The 14,294-nt window shown below is 54.9% G+C and overlaps 1 protein-coding gene across 1 annotated transcript; it reads right to left on the reverse strand.

Annotated features, from left to right (window-relative positions):
* Nucleotides 1-8,280: 8,280 nt before the first annotated feature.
* Nucleotides 8,281-12,193, reverse strand: B0H18DRAFT_1176611 (uncharacterized protein; the record flags this gene model as incomplete). Its single annotated transcript, XM_048035936.1, has 8 exons — nt 8,281-8,836; nt 9,253-10,104; nt 10,170-11,142; nt 11,202-11,342; nt 11,394-11,586; nt 11,664-11,725; nt 11,780-12,024; nt 12,156-12,193. The coding sequence occupies 8 exons, from the start codon at nt 12,191-12,193 to the stop codon at nt 8,458-8,460; spliced, it is 2,883 nt and encodes a 960-aa protein (XP_047884653.1). The 3' UTR covers nt 8,281-8,457.
* Nucleotides 12,194-14,294: the final 2,101 nt, after the last annotated feature.

A 14,294-nucleotide genomic window follows, 5' to 3' on the forward strand; every position in this document is an offset into this window, starting at 1 on the left:
AAGGCGGGAAGTGGAGCTGGACGTTGTGGTCGATTTCCGCCACTGTTGTGGAAGGGGTACACGGGATGATGCACTGTCGTGCATCCGACGAGAAGGGGAACGTGCAACAAAAGTCGTGTCCGTGGAATATGCGAGGCGTGGCATATTGTCCGTGGGGCGTTAAGGAGTTCTAAGCTGCAGAGTAGGGCTGTGGAATTTGTTTAATATGATGATGCCGATTTTGACCTGCTGAGATGTCCAGACCTTCAGGACCGACAGTCGAATGGTACACTGCTGCGCCGCGCTTGATTGTACATGGAATGTTGTGACTTTCTGATAGGTCTACCTTCCCTTTCGTCGAAATATCAATCACCGTTCGCAGATCGCCAACCAAAGTGAGTATGTGCGTGCGCAATCGCCAATACGAAGCCGGACTTGAGTCCACTTTTAAGGCGAGCCGCTTCACACCATTGACGGTCCTCGACGGTGAGTGATATCTCAGCATGCGGGAGCATAAGACTCATCGACTAGTATGTAGCATAACTGACTACACTATCGCGCCCAACCTGTGCTGCGCTAGTTCCATTGGCTGCGTCCCCAACTCCGGCTGCCCCCTTCAAGTTCCCTGTTGTGAACAATACCTATGCTATCCTCGGCTTCATTGACCCGACCACTTGCTGCGCTGCGGTGGAGGGTTCGAGCCATGTGACGGGAGTGTTGCGTCGTCAAGGAATTAGGGTATTATCTGCGAGCCCATGGTCGCTTGAGTGATCGGGCGAGCGCGACGCTCAAGCGCTCACCATTGGCTGACTTGGACAGAGTTGCAGGCGTGAAAACCCGCACAATAAATGATGTGGGCCTCACCGAGCCTGGCACGTACTAGACGCTCCCGAGCAGACTGCCAATCAATCACAGCGAGCCGTTGTTTAAGTGGTAATCACAAGAGGAGAGACGGCTTGTATGAGGGCATAATTCGTTCTATACTGAGGCAGGTAGGCGAGGCGAACTCGTCAAAGTTGTAGTAGGGCAAGAAAAGAAAAGGGGGAGACGGTCATGGATGACCACTGTTAGTGTACGTAACTCGTTACTCGTCAGACAGCCTAGCAACTCTTCTAACCCTGCCATAGGAAGGGTTCGACTGCAAACAGAAAATAAGCGTCATATCAGTCAAGCAAGCAGACCTGAATGTGTACTTACTGAGACAGTCCACATCACGATCAAACTTCTCCAGCGGTACAATAAACTGACCAGCCTCCTTGTCTCGCTTCAATTCCGAAGCGTTATCCGCGTCGATCCAATCTCCTAGGTGTTCAACAGTGTGCAAGGTGCAACCAACGGGGGTTACTAGGTCTATTGCTAGCGGTACAAACCTTTTCTCTCTGATGATGGGTCCACCTACGATGATCTGTGCGAGCGAATCGTTGTCGCCGGGGGGAAGAAGAAGACGTCGCGATACCTGGCACTTGCTGGCAACAGTATCGTCTCCTTAGGCCGCTGAACCATCGTGTTCTCTGGGGATTCCTGTTGGCCGAAGAGAGGGATTCGATAGACCAGGAGTGTCATGCCACTCCAGGTCACGTAGAGATGAGTGCTAGTCCATGTAAGGGTGCAAGGGAGTGTAGGGGAAAGCTCTCCACGGCCGGAAACACCTATGTCGACCTGCTGAGAGGTATACACCAATCTAGGTAGACTTCGCGTAGGCTTTTGTGCGGAAAGCCGGTACGAATACACAACCAGCTTGACATCAGACTCGGAAGACGAGGGGTGCCCATCTTCGGGTGCCGCAGGACTGCCTTCAAAGGCGGCAATGTGGAGATAACGACCATCGTCCGTGAAGCGACATTTCATAGTGAGGACATCAGACGCTGAATTATACATATGAGTGATGGCTTGTAGAGAGATCCAGGTAGTCCACTCACCCGCTTTCGATGTGGCACCAATTTCACGGATAAAACAGGAGCCGTAGTCGTAGTCAACGAACAGAACCTCCCGTCCTCCCAAAGGCCATACTACCAATGGCTGAGTGGGGTGAAGAGCTGGAGGAGAATCAGACAGCGATGTCGAGGTGGGTCTAGAGAACTGGTAGAGTCTGCCCTCAGGCTCAGGCGCGAAGATGCGCATTCGAGCCCGCTGGTGTCGCACAGGGCCGTCGACGTTTTTCGTCCTGCCACGGCCGTGCCCTCGGCGTTCGTAGAGATCCTCTCCTGCATATCGACGGATTTGACCGAAGGCGAATACAGATGAACTGATACCCGAGTCGTCGCTGTCAGCATACTCGCCTTCATCTGCATCTTCCATGCATTGATCATCCGCATCGTCATCATAAATATCTTCCTCAGCCACCTGCATCCTCAGTTCACTGATAGGGTCGTCATGCTCGTAGTCAGAGCACTCTGGATCACTGTTTCCTTGCTCGTCTGGAGAGGTCGCATATCCCGAGTTCGATTCGTCTTCAGGTCTAGAACCTGCAGAAGAGGTGTCGCTCCAAGACTGGTACCCACCATCCTCGAAGTCACCAGAAGACAGTCAGAGGTCATACCGTCCTCAGTGTCCGAGTCAGCCCACTCCTCGTCGCTGTCACTGGTCCCATGGACTAAATTCGAGCCTCGGCTCTCCGCTCTGTACGAAGAATGCCCGGCCTTGACCACAGGATCAATCCGTCGGCTGGCAACGATAACCACATCACTGCGTCCCGCGATCTCCTCGATGTATTCTCTCTTCTTCGGCGCGTCCGTCCCGTCAAAGACCTGGTACTTGCCAGTGTCATCGACGACGTACAGCTGTACGCCGATGCGAAGGCATTGGCCGTTGTTACTGAAGGAAGCAAGCGGTGCGCCACCCTGACCTTCGCAGATACTATACGACTTCGAGCCGCTCGGTGTGCAGGCCGCATAGTATGCCGCATTGCAATGTTCACCGTCGACCAACAAGATTTGAGATCTCTTCATGGTTGGCAACTTGTCTGTAGCATAGCTCCATGTTGTTAAGGTTACAAAGTCTCAGTCGCGTCCTCGTGGTACTCGACTCGATTGCTACACTACCTGTTAAGGTTACAAAGTCTAGGAATACAGTATCAGTGCCCAGCATCCGAGAATAAAACTACAAACAGGCTTACCTCAGTCGCGTCCTCGTGGTACTCGACTGAGGTAGCTCTACTCTACGCGCATCCGTTGAGTCCGTTCGTTCGTCACGTGTCCGTGTCATCACAAGCGCCCGCGTCTCGGTCCCACCTCAACACTCCCCCGGGGCCGCGACGCGCATGTAAAGTAAGTGTTTAAGTAGCGTAGGTAAAGAAAGTGCTTTCGTGAAAATGTCTGCAGGATTGTCCGCACCAGGAATATGAATAATCTTCAGCTGCTTACCCCGAATCGCCTCTCGCAGCCAATGGTACCGGATGTGCAAGTGCCGTACCCGCGAGAAGTTCGTCGAACGAGTCGCCAGGCTTTCTCCCCCAGCGCTGTCCATTCGAATCACCACAGGACGCTGGATCGGCACGTAGATCTCGTCCATGAAGTTCGCGATCCAGACTCCCGTCTGCCCTGCGTGAACGGCAGCGATGTATTCGGCCTCGGTGGTCGACAGCGTCACCACTGCTTGCCTCCGCGAGCTCCATGAGACTGGTCCGCCCGCCATCATGACGACGTGTCCGTGCGTCGACCGTCCCGTGTCGGCGCAGTCGCCCTGGGACGCGTCCGAGTAGATTGTGGGTTGGAGACCTGCTGAGTGGTTGCCGTCGTAGGTTATCCCATAGTCTAGGGTCCCTCTGATATAGCGAAGAACACGTTTGAGTGCGCGCCAGTGCTCGTACGACGGGTTCGCCATGAAGCGGCTAAGGAGTTGGACCGGGTAGGATAGATCAGGGCGAGTCGCGACGGCGAGGTACATAACGGCTCCAAGCGCTTCGCGGTAGGGGATCTTCTCCATTTCCTCGCGCTGCTCAGCGGTCGCCGGCTCAGCTTCCTTCGACAGCTTGCACCCGGGCTCGAGTGGTGCCTTGACCGGGTTTGAGTTCTTCATCCCGAACCGGTCAAGCACGCGTTCCGCGTACGCACACTGGGAAAGACGCATCGTCTTTTGCGCCCGGTCTCGCTCGATCAGAACACCTAGCATGTACTTCAGCTCACCTCCCCCGCTGAGCCGGTACCGCACAGCGAGCTCGGACCGCACGGTTGCTAGCCCTTCCTCCGAATCCGCCGCCTCCCCGATGTCGTCCGTGTACGTTGCGGTAATAGCCAGACCGTCTCCGTCGAACCTCGCCCGTACGCACTCATCCGATCGCGATCGCGAGAAGCCCAGGTCCTGGTACGTCTCGTCAAGGTGCTTCCACCAGTCGTTTCCCGCCTGCATGCACCCGTACAAGCCACGTACCATCCTGCAGACGTGAGTCGGAAACTCCGCCGAGACGTACCCAGCCGGTTGTTCCATGTAGATAGTCTCTTCCGGGGATGCATTGAGGTATGCTTTCTCGACGTCATCCTGCGCCATCTCCATGTCGCGTACAACCGCCGTCGCACATACCAGTCGTAGAGATTCGAACCGCACGACAGAGGCGTGGGTCTCGAAGTAGTCGACGCCGGGTATCTGCTGAAATCCTTTCGCCACGAGCCGTGCCTTCGGTTTCCACTTCCCGTTGGACTCCTCGTCGCCGTTGAACTTCCGTGCGTATACCCATTTGTTTCCTATTACGTTCATGTCTGGTGTGCGTGGTACGAGCTCCCATGCGTTGATTTTCTTCAGGCCATTGATCTCGCTGTCCATCGAGGGTGTCCAAATCTCCGATTGACGGCATGCCTCTTTGTAGGTCTCCGGTGTCTTGCCCCCGCGGTACCACCGGACGTCCCCGTCACTGCCTGCAGACGTCGCCTCCGTGAACATGGCCAAGTAGGCGCCCTCCGGGCTCGGATTACGCGGGGCAACCCCATCGTCGTCGACGGCCCACGCTTCTCCCTTGTCGCGCGCCGCCTGTTCACGCTCGTCGGACTCGTGTGACTCACGTAGTTTCTGGCTCGGTGCCGTGGCTCTCGTCGATCTGCGCGGTGCTACTGCCTCCCTCGGCGCTTCGATAGGTTCATCCACCTCTGCTGGCCTCGCCTCTCCCGCAACTTCCGGCTCCATGCGCTCCGGCTGACCGTCGGGTTCCTCTACGACGTGTCCCAGTTCCTGCTCCTGCTCCACTTCCTCGACATGCACAACGGTCGGTGTGTCCTGGATCAGAGTTCGGTGCCCGGGTCCTTCCTCAAATATAACATTGCGGCTCCGGATCATACGACCAGTCGCTGGGTCCCACAGCCTGTAGTTCGCATTCTCGGTGTACCCGACGAGGATACACCGGATTGACTTTGGGTCTAGTTTTGTACGCGTCTCGTCGGGGACCTTCGCCCATGCCACTGATCCAAAAGCTCGCAGGTGAGCGACGTCCGGCACGCGTCCGAACCACGCTTCGTAAGGCGTACGACCTCCTTGGCGTGCAGAAGCCGTCAGGTTCTTTACGTACGTCGCCGTCTTGTACGCCTCCGCCCACAGTCTAACTGGCAACCCTGCATCGAAGAGCATGGACCTGGCATGATCGCCCAAGGTTCGATGCCCGCGCTCTGCTATACCGTCCTGCTGGGGCGTGTACGGTGTCGTTGTCTCGTGGATAATCCCGTGCTTCCGAGTGAAAGCGGCCCACAGTGCGTTGTCAAATTCGTGCCCGTTGTCGGTACGTATGCGTAAGATTTTCTTGCCCGTCTGCAACTCGGCCATCGACTTGAAGCTGCTGAAAGACTCGAGAGTCTCGCTAGCTTCCTTAGTTTTCAGGATGTCAAGCGCTTCGAAGGATGATTTTCCGTCGTGGAGGGTCATGCTGTGGTATGCTCCGCCCAATGATGGCTCCCGTGCACGTCCCGTCAAGTCGATGTAGATTCGCTCACACACCTCCTTTTCGACGCTCGACGACGTAAAGGGCTTGCGAGGATGCTTCCCTTTGATGCAGTCCTCGCACTTCCCGAGCGGCATCCCTCCGACTACTTCCATGCCTGTGACTGCGCCGGATCTCGCCATTTCCATCACAGTACGCTCGCTGGCATGTCCGAAACGGCGATGCCAAGTGTGTAGGCAGTCAACTTTCCCGAAGTTGCCGCGTTCGGGATCGACTGTACGTTGACTCGAGACAGCACGACTTCGTATAGGTTGCCCGCGGGCATCTTCCCGACAAGGATAGGGTTTCCTCCGCCTTGGCCTATGATTCGCATCTCCCCTCCCTTGATCGCAATGTTGCACCCACTACCGTCGATCCGCGATATGGATATCAGGTTCGCCGCGAGCTCTGGTACATGGAGGGCGTTGCGAAAGGTGACTACCGACTTCTGACCTCCGATCGTCATCTCGGCGTGGACGCACCCGACACCGATGATAGTGAAGTTGGTGCCTCGTTTCGCGCTGCTTCCGGCGTGTGGGGTTAAAGGGAGGTACTCAGAAAAGTCTGCGTGGTTCGTGAAGTAATGATGGCTCGCGCCCGAGTCCAGGTAGGCACGTATCGTCCCGTCCGCTGGTTCATCCTGGATGAGGACTGCGCTGGCCATGAACACGTTGTAGTTGAGGGCCGCGGTAGGAGTCGCGAAGGATGAGGAAGGGATAGTGGTCGCCGGAGTACTGACGATCTGTGCGCTCGCCATGGGATGCGCTAGGTCGGCCGGCGAGCCCTTCTTCGGTCTCGGCTGCGACTTCCAAGTCGACGGTTGTTGGCCTGCCATCCCTCCGCCCTCGCAATAACACCTCTCCTTCGAATGACCCTTCCACAGGCACCAGTCGCAAATCATTGCCGCCTTCGCGGCCGTCATGAACGCTGACGTATGCTGCTCGACCGGCGCTGCCATCTGCGTGACTCCGAGTGGATTTTGGGGTTGACCGGTTCGTAGCATTTCGTTGTCGTGGACGGCGAGGATTGTCAGGATGACGTCTTCTGGATCGGATTTCGTAAGAAGGCTGGCCGTGATATGGTTGTATACATCGCCCATGGATTGGCATATGATGATCGCGAAGCGGTGGTCGGTGAGAGGTGATGCCATCTCGTTACACGCCTTGCGACGACGGCGTAGTTCCTCGAAGTGGGCATGGATGTCTGAGCCAGGGACGTACTTGCACTTCTTCAAATACTCCTCGGCGTTCATGACCGCCAGCTCGCTTCGCCTCTCCTTTATCGCCAGTAGAGCCGTCCAGAACTCGTACGCTGTAAGACCGAAGGGTTCAACACCGCAGATTGATAGATCCATGTTTAGCGTGCATGTTGCCTTCGCGTGCAAGTCATTCTTGTTCCATTTGGCAAGCTCGGTCTCTTCGGCTGGGGTGGGCGTGGCGCCGGCGGGCTTAGGCGCGGTCGTCTTTCCGAGCAAGTGGCCTAGCTTTCCCTGGAGTTCGACGATTGTGAGGATTTTGCTCTTCCACTGCACCCAGTTGGTGCGAGTCAGGTGGAAGTTCTCAGGGAGTATGATCACTTTGTCCTTGTCGTCCGACATCGTGGGTATATGCGTTTTCGGTGACTATATGCGTGTGAGAACGGTGGTTTTGCCGTGGAATCGTCGAAAACGGGTGGTTGTGCCCTTAAAGTGTCGTCGGTTTGTACGAGGAAGCGGTCAGAAAAACGAGACGGGGCTCATAACCTGTTAAGGTTACAAAGTCTAGGAATACAGTATCAGTGCCCAGCATCCGAGAATAAAACTACAAACAGGCTTACCTCAGTCGCGTCCTCGTGGTACTCGACTGAGGTAGCTCTACTCTACGCGCGTCCGTTGAGTCCGTTCGTTCGTCACGTGTCCGTGTCATCACAAGCGCCCGCGTCTCGGTCCCACCTCAACACATGTCTCGAGTTTGAAGCTGAGTTGACCGTCCAATGCCGATCTGTATATAGCACAAGATGTATGAGCAACGGACTAGCACTGTTGGGCGACAGAGGAGAATCCGTACACGAGCCGCAGAGTCCGCACGCTGTCGAGAGTAGCAAAGGCGGTCTGGAAGTCCGATTCAGAGTGGTCTTGTGGACATTCCTCACTTCCTGTCTCCTCGAACCGGAAGCAACGGTAGCGGCTCTCCATCACGGATAAGAAGTTTTGAGAACTAAGACACCCCCTGTTGGAACACGAGGTCAGGGACGAGCTCGCAAGCTCGGCCGCGATAGTACCTGGCCGAAAATGGATAAGGGAAGGGTATATATACAGGGGTTTTCGATGTACATACCTCACGCGATTGCCCTTCGGGCATCGTCCGCGCCCGGGACACTCGTGCCCGTTGACCGTCGTTCCGCTTGTTCTCACACAATCGCGTCAGCCCACCTGGGGGTTTACTACCAGAAGGCTCTGGGGGCAGCTGAAAGCCCGCCACTCGCTGCGTTGCCGTACCTCGCGCGCATGCTGTCACTCGCTGATACTCTGCTGGCCGTCGCTATGCCGCAGACTCCCGCCGTCGCCGTCGACCCACCTGCCTAGACGAGGCTGAAGCCGTCTACCCGCTGTTGAACGCCACACGCGCGCCACCGCCGCCGCACGTCGTACGATCGACCTGTCGAACCGAACCGCCCGGGACAGGGCCGAAGCTGTCCATCGCCGAACCGTTGTCTTGCCCACCGCTGAGGGCACCATCGTCGAACCGCCGAACCATCGAACCGCCCGCCGCCGAGGGCACCGCTGTCGCACCGTCGACCCGCCCGCCGAGGGCATGACCGAACCGCCCGCCGAGGGCATGACCGAACCGCCCGCCGAGGGCACCGCCGAACTGTCCGTCGAGGACACCGCCGATCGAATTGTTGTCGCTGGAGATGTTGTGAAGTTGCCGGATTTGGACGAGGATCGCGCCGCTGTACGTTGTCGCCTTACCTTCGCACCTAAGGGTCGCCCGTCGGAGCTCGCATGAGCATGGACTATCGGCCGGATGTCGGAGTGTTGGAATGGGTGCCGGAGCTGGATGACTGCGCCGAGAGGATGAAGACTTGAGCTTGGGGGAGTGCCGGATGTTGAACTGTGGGGAGTGCACACAACGCGCTCGCTTGCTTCGCTCGGGGGAGTGTGTTGGAACACGAGGTCAGGGACGAGCTCGCAAGCTCGGCCGCGATAGTACCTGGCCAAAAATGGATAAGGGAAGGGTATATATACAGGGGTTTTCGATGTACATACCTCACGCGATTGCCCTTCGGGCATCGTCCGCGCCCGGGACACTCGCGCCCGTCGACCGTCGTTCCGCTTGTTCTCACACCCCCACCAACAACGATCTACTTCTCCCTTGTACGATGAGAATAAACACCTTGGGTTGTCGCAGGTTGCACACGACAAGAATGGAAACCAGTCCCACCAGAAGCGATGATAGTAGTACGCGCGGTACTTGCCAGAGATTGCGCCGATCCAGTGTGGAAGACTACGTCGAACCCATAGTAAGTGGTCTTCGTCACCAGACACTTCATATGGGCTGAACGCGCCATCAATCCAAAGGCTTTGCACCTGTATACAGGTCTGGAAGTTCGACGAGCTGAGGAAGTTCTCCACATGTATGCGAAATTGTGCCGTGATCCGCGAAACAGCACCAGTGATTGCACCGACAGGAGGGAAGTTGAAATCATTGCTATTTGGACTGACCAGATCAAGGTGTTTGTCCCAGTTCTTGGCACTGTAGGTAAGGAAGTGATGCGCAGAGACGTGCTGATTCTCTGCATCAACCCATGTGTTGTCCTGCCGCCTGAGCAACCACGAGTATCTGGTCTGCGCAAGGTAGAGGAGACAGGCGTCTGCGATCCGTAGCGGGCAAACACAGAAGCCTGTCACAGTGTGGCCGTGCTGGCTCTCCTCCGAGTCGATGTCGCCGCAAAGAAGTTCCGCGTGTCTGTTCAGGAAGTCGAACAGGGTTGAATGGAAGAGTCGGCATGTTTTCTGTAGTTCATTGCCTTGATCGCTTGTAAGCGAATCGGTGCTGTCGTGGTTATCGACAGTGTGTTCGGGCTGCACTTCGATGAGAGGGGAAAGGAGTTCGAGGAGAGTAGGGAGGAAGGGCTTATGCGAGTCATCGAGATGACCGGCTCTACTATTCAAAACTGCAATGGCCTCTTGTATCTCCCCGATCTTCAGCGGTCGCCTCGCGAATGTCACGAGGGAAAACACATCACTGAAAGCGACAGTGTCAACATTGACCTAGTATCAGGCGGAGTTGACTATCAACACCACACGTACCGGGATATGGCTACCTTCTGGGGTGTTGATTGCTTGAGATTATCGAGGAACCTTGCATAGTACGCGTCCAGGTCACCGACCCTCCCTTCCCCCAATATTCGGTCCATTTCTGCCAGGGTGGTAGCCTTCGTGAGCTCGACAACCATGAGATGCGCCCACAAGAAATTGCTTTCGACGCGCCCCATGAGTTGTTGCAAGATAGAATCTCGTTGTTCTGGAGGCACGAAGGTCAAGTCATGGATGGCACTCGAAAGATAACACCAGATGCCCGACTTGACCGCATCTTTGATGTTAAACAGGGTGTACGCTTCAAATTTTCTCCTAGTGTAGGGGATGTCCTGAGAGCTTATCCAGAGACGTATGCCTCGGTGCGTTCTCGCATCAGATGTGACGAAGCTGTTGATCACATCCAGGACCGGGAGCGTGTTGAACGAAGCCTCATTGTCCCGGCAGGCATTCCCAGCAGTTCCCTTCGCCACCTCTTCGTCCACTCCATCGATGAAGATATACACCGTAGGCAGTGTCTGGATGAGCGTATCCAATATCGACCGGACCTGTGTTGTAGTATCTTTGGTTTTGTCGTCTGCAAGACGAGCCAGCGCATGAAGGAGGGAATATGAAGAGTGTTGTAACGATGAGGATTCCCACAACTGGGCGGCAAGGGATTTCAGGACATCGAGGGTTGTGAACTCTTGATCGAACTGAAAAAAATGCGACGCCACGGCGACAGAGGGAGACTCCCTCTGCACTGCCTGTACCACTCTGCGGCAGAGAGTAGATTTCCCGGATCCAGGTGGAGCATAGACCCACAACGCCGGGGATCGGGCATCACCCGTCCTCCACGTCTGATAAGTAGGATTTTCGAAGATCCAGTCACAGCATTGATCCCTGATTGTCGAGTTTTGACAACTGTCACGGATAGCCCCGGCTCCGGCAGGAATAGGTCGTCCAAGGAAGCTCCGCACTGTCTGTTCTACGATACAGACCATGAAATGAGTACCACGACAGAGCTGTAGTCGTGAAGTGACTCACTGAGTTTCTCCAGATGAGCGCGTTCTTGCTGGACAAGCCCTATCTGTCTCTCTACTCTCTCCGTGTTCGTGCGCATTGTGGAGATGATGTTGTCAAATTTGTCGGTACGGAGAACAAGGGCTGACATGATCCTAGTGAATCCTGAAAATGTTGAGCAAGCCATGAAAATACGTGTCAGATGACTATACTCACTATGATGGCGAAGTTCCCGGAACACTTTGTTCCAAAAACGCAGAATGTCGACGTAGGATTGAATTAATATGTTCTCGAGTGCAGCAGAGTCCCCGAAGAGACGGTTGTAAGTCGAAATTCTGGTGAGATCGTCGCCTAGAGCAACTAGTGCCTTGGATATCTTCTCTGGGATCTTGAAGTAACAATCAACAGCCTTGCATATACAAGGTGTGCGTCAATACTGCTATAGGTGCTGTGCACATCAACGACTATGATCTAGCTTGTACTCACCTTTGCGAGAACCCCCACACAAGCCCATACTGCGACCGATATATTTGTCGGATCAAGCGACGCTAGTATGGAACAAGAATGAGGTCAATCTGTGTGCATCGTCAAACACCACGTACTCAGTGTGTTGACAACTCCGTCGTAATTAGTCTGAATATTCGCCAACGTCTGCAAAATCAATCCAATTGTCGATGATTTGGACCAGTGTTTGCCGATCTTATCCTGGATATCGCAATTGATAGCGTCAGGGTCTGGGGGCTTGTCCTTGGGATGGCTGAAATATTGAGCGAAGAAGTCCTCGGTTTTGGCCTTCTCGTCAAGGCCGTTAATGTACTGCTTCAAAGCGCGCTGAAAGAGAGGTTGTCTAAAGAAAATGATCGTTTCAGCACAAATCTGCCTCCTGGGGTCTGCTGGATCTAGTGCAAAGCACGGTCGCACACAGTACTGGTGACAGCCCCGACCTTAGATAGAATGGCAGACAACTTGAAGACTCACTGGATAGCAGCGTCATGACGCAATACTAGGGCAGCCATGGCTTGAGATACGCCCAGCAGTGTTGAGGCTAGTAATTGGTTGACGGTACGCCGAACAAGCTCTCGATGTCGATGTCGCAAGGAGGTACAGAGGGTGCGGTAGATCGTTGGAGGGCCTGCGGATTGCCAGCGGTGCGTATATGAACTTCTCCTAGCGCTGCCCACACTGCCATCATGATAAGTAAGGCAAGCATTCAGAAGACGCAGTGCCTTGACGCCTCGCGATCTCGGACCACAACCTACAAATGGTGACCAACGTTCAAATGTTCAACGCCGCGGTCAGATCTACGTGCATGGAGCCTCGGCTCCCTGTCGAAATGGGTGCGCGCCCGACCTGGCTCCTTCGACAAGTTCGGCACACCCGCCTTCTGTAAACACAACTAGAAGACTGACCGTGCGGCCGCACAGGAATATCTCCATGGAAGCGCACCAAAGCGTGTCGCCGCCCGTGTCTGTGGCGCCAGTGCCTAACGACACTTGCCCAATCCATCATAACCTTTAGCGCCCGCGTGCAAATGCGGAACCACTGTAGAGGGATTACCAGTACCATTAATGGACCCCCCTCCTCCTCCTCCCACAACCGTTGAGCAGGATCAGATACCCCTCCATGGCAGTAGCGCCTATGTAAGGTTCTCGTCGTTGAGCTGGTGCTCAAGCGCTCACATCTCCGCTATGAGGGTCTGGCTCGCTCCCCGTATGGAGCTATCAGGATGCCACTCGAGTACTCTCTCATCATTGGTACCGCATGCCTGGCAGACCGGAAGGGGCTCTGCGCCGCGGGGCTATGTGACTTCGCCGCCCTAGGCTGTGCGTATAAGGCTTCACCAACGTGACAGACAGTAGAACTCTATCCTTGGAGAAGTACCACTGAAGACAGACAGCGCGCTCAAGAATGCACAGCCGCAGAGATCGTGGCATGGCATATATATCATGTTTCAAGTATTCTCATCGCATCCGCAATCGTCTTGTCAAACATCGTCGACTCCTTCTCCATCAGGAAAAAACCCTCCCGTGAATGTGCCGTAATACACTGTTATTCTGCAGAATAGACAGTAATGTCATATGTTCCCGAGTTTTTCGGGAATAGCTTTTGTTAGCTAGTCTCCTCTCTTTCAAGTACGAATGGATAAGTAATATGGTGCATTCCAGAGCATGATCCGCCATTCCTGCCTCATTGAGTCGTAGTACTTCGTTAGTAGCATATTCCCTAGATGCTACGACAGTTCATTGACAGTGCAAATCGAGATTGAGCAACATTAGATTCATTGGGTGATAAAGTATGGAGCACAAAGACACGAGAGTGATTAAATACTACAGGTAGTAGTACTGGGAATAGTATGCAATTATGTACAACTTCTCCGAATCGACTCGTCGGGTATATCATCCCAGTCAATGTTCGTGTCACCAATTCGCATACCCGAGTGCAGGGTACGGCCGGTGTCATCGCACTGACAGGCAGCGCAGGCAAGCAAGCTATAAAAGCAAGGGCTGTGAATGTAGCATAGTTGACTATCCTTTGAGCTGTGCAGTGACGAAATTACTAACCGGGTATTAGACGAACTCGCCCACATGTGCATACAACTCGGCGGCAGGCTCACCAGTCATGCGTAATGTCAATTCGTCGACGTGTTCAATGTGCGCAACACTGGGAACACGTAAGTCATCTTGTATCTTGTCGTGGCTTCCAACATCACTGACGCAGGTCCACTACAGAGCTCCCTCCGCTATCGGCTGCATCTGCCACGCAAGGAACGTCCGGGTTGCCAGGCGTCTCGAGAATGTGGAGGGCGTCTGCGTGGAGTGTTGCGCACGGACAAACGGATAGGTTCGCAGCCAGGCGGGCCATTGCCGTTGCGACGATTGTCCGTTGGGCGACGAGAGCGAGTGTCCGTGCGAGTGGAGCATCACGCGTGTGGTAGAAGAGCCATTTGGCAGGAGCTGCGAGAAGGGTGGCGAGAATAAAAATGTGAGCAGTGTGTTGGGCCAGCTCTAGATGTACTAAAGGCACTCACTCGGCGAGCACATCAGATGCGTACCGTATCGTAGGCAATCGAGACGGGCAACAGGTTGGTACACGACAAAAGGGTGTGAGTCAGGACTA

The sequence above is a fragment of the Fomitopsis serialis genome, assembly GCF_022376445.1.
Source record: "Fomitopsis serialis strain Sig1Antser10 chromosome Unknown B0H18scaffold_421, whole genome shotgun sequence".
Classification (NCBI taxonomy): Eukaryota; Fungi; Basidiomycota; class Agaricomycetes; order Polyporales; family Fomitopsidaceae; genus Fomitopsis; species Fomitopsis serialis.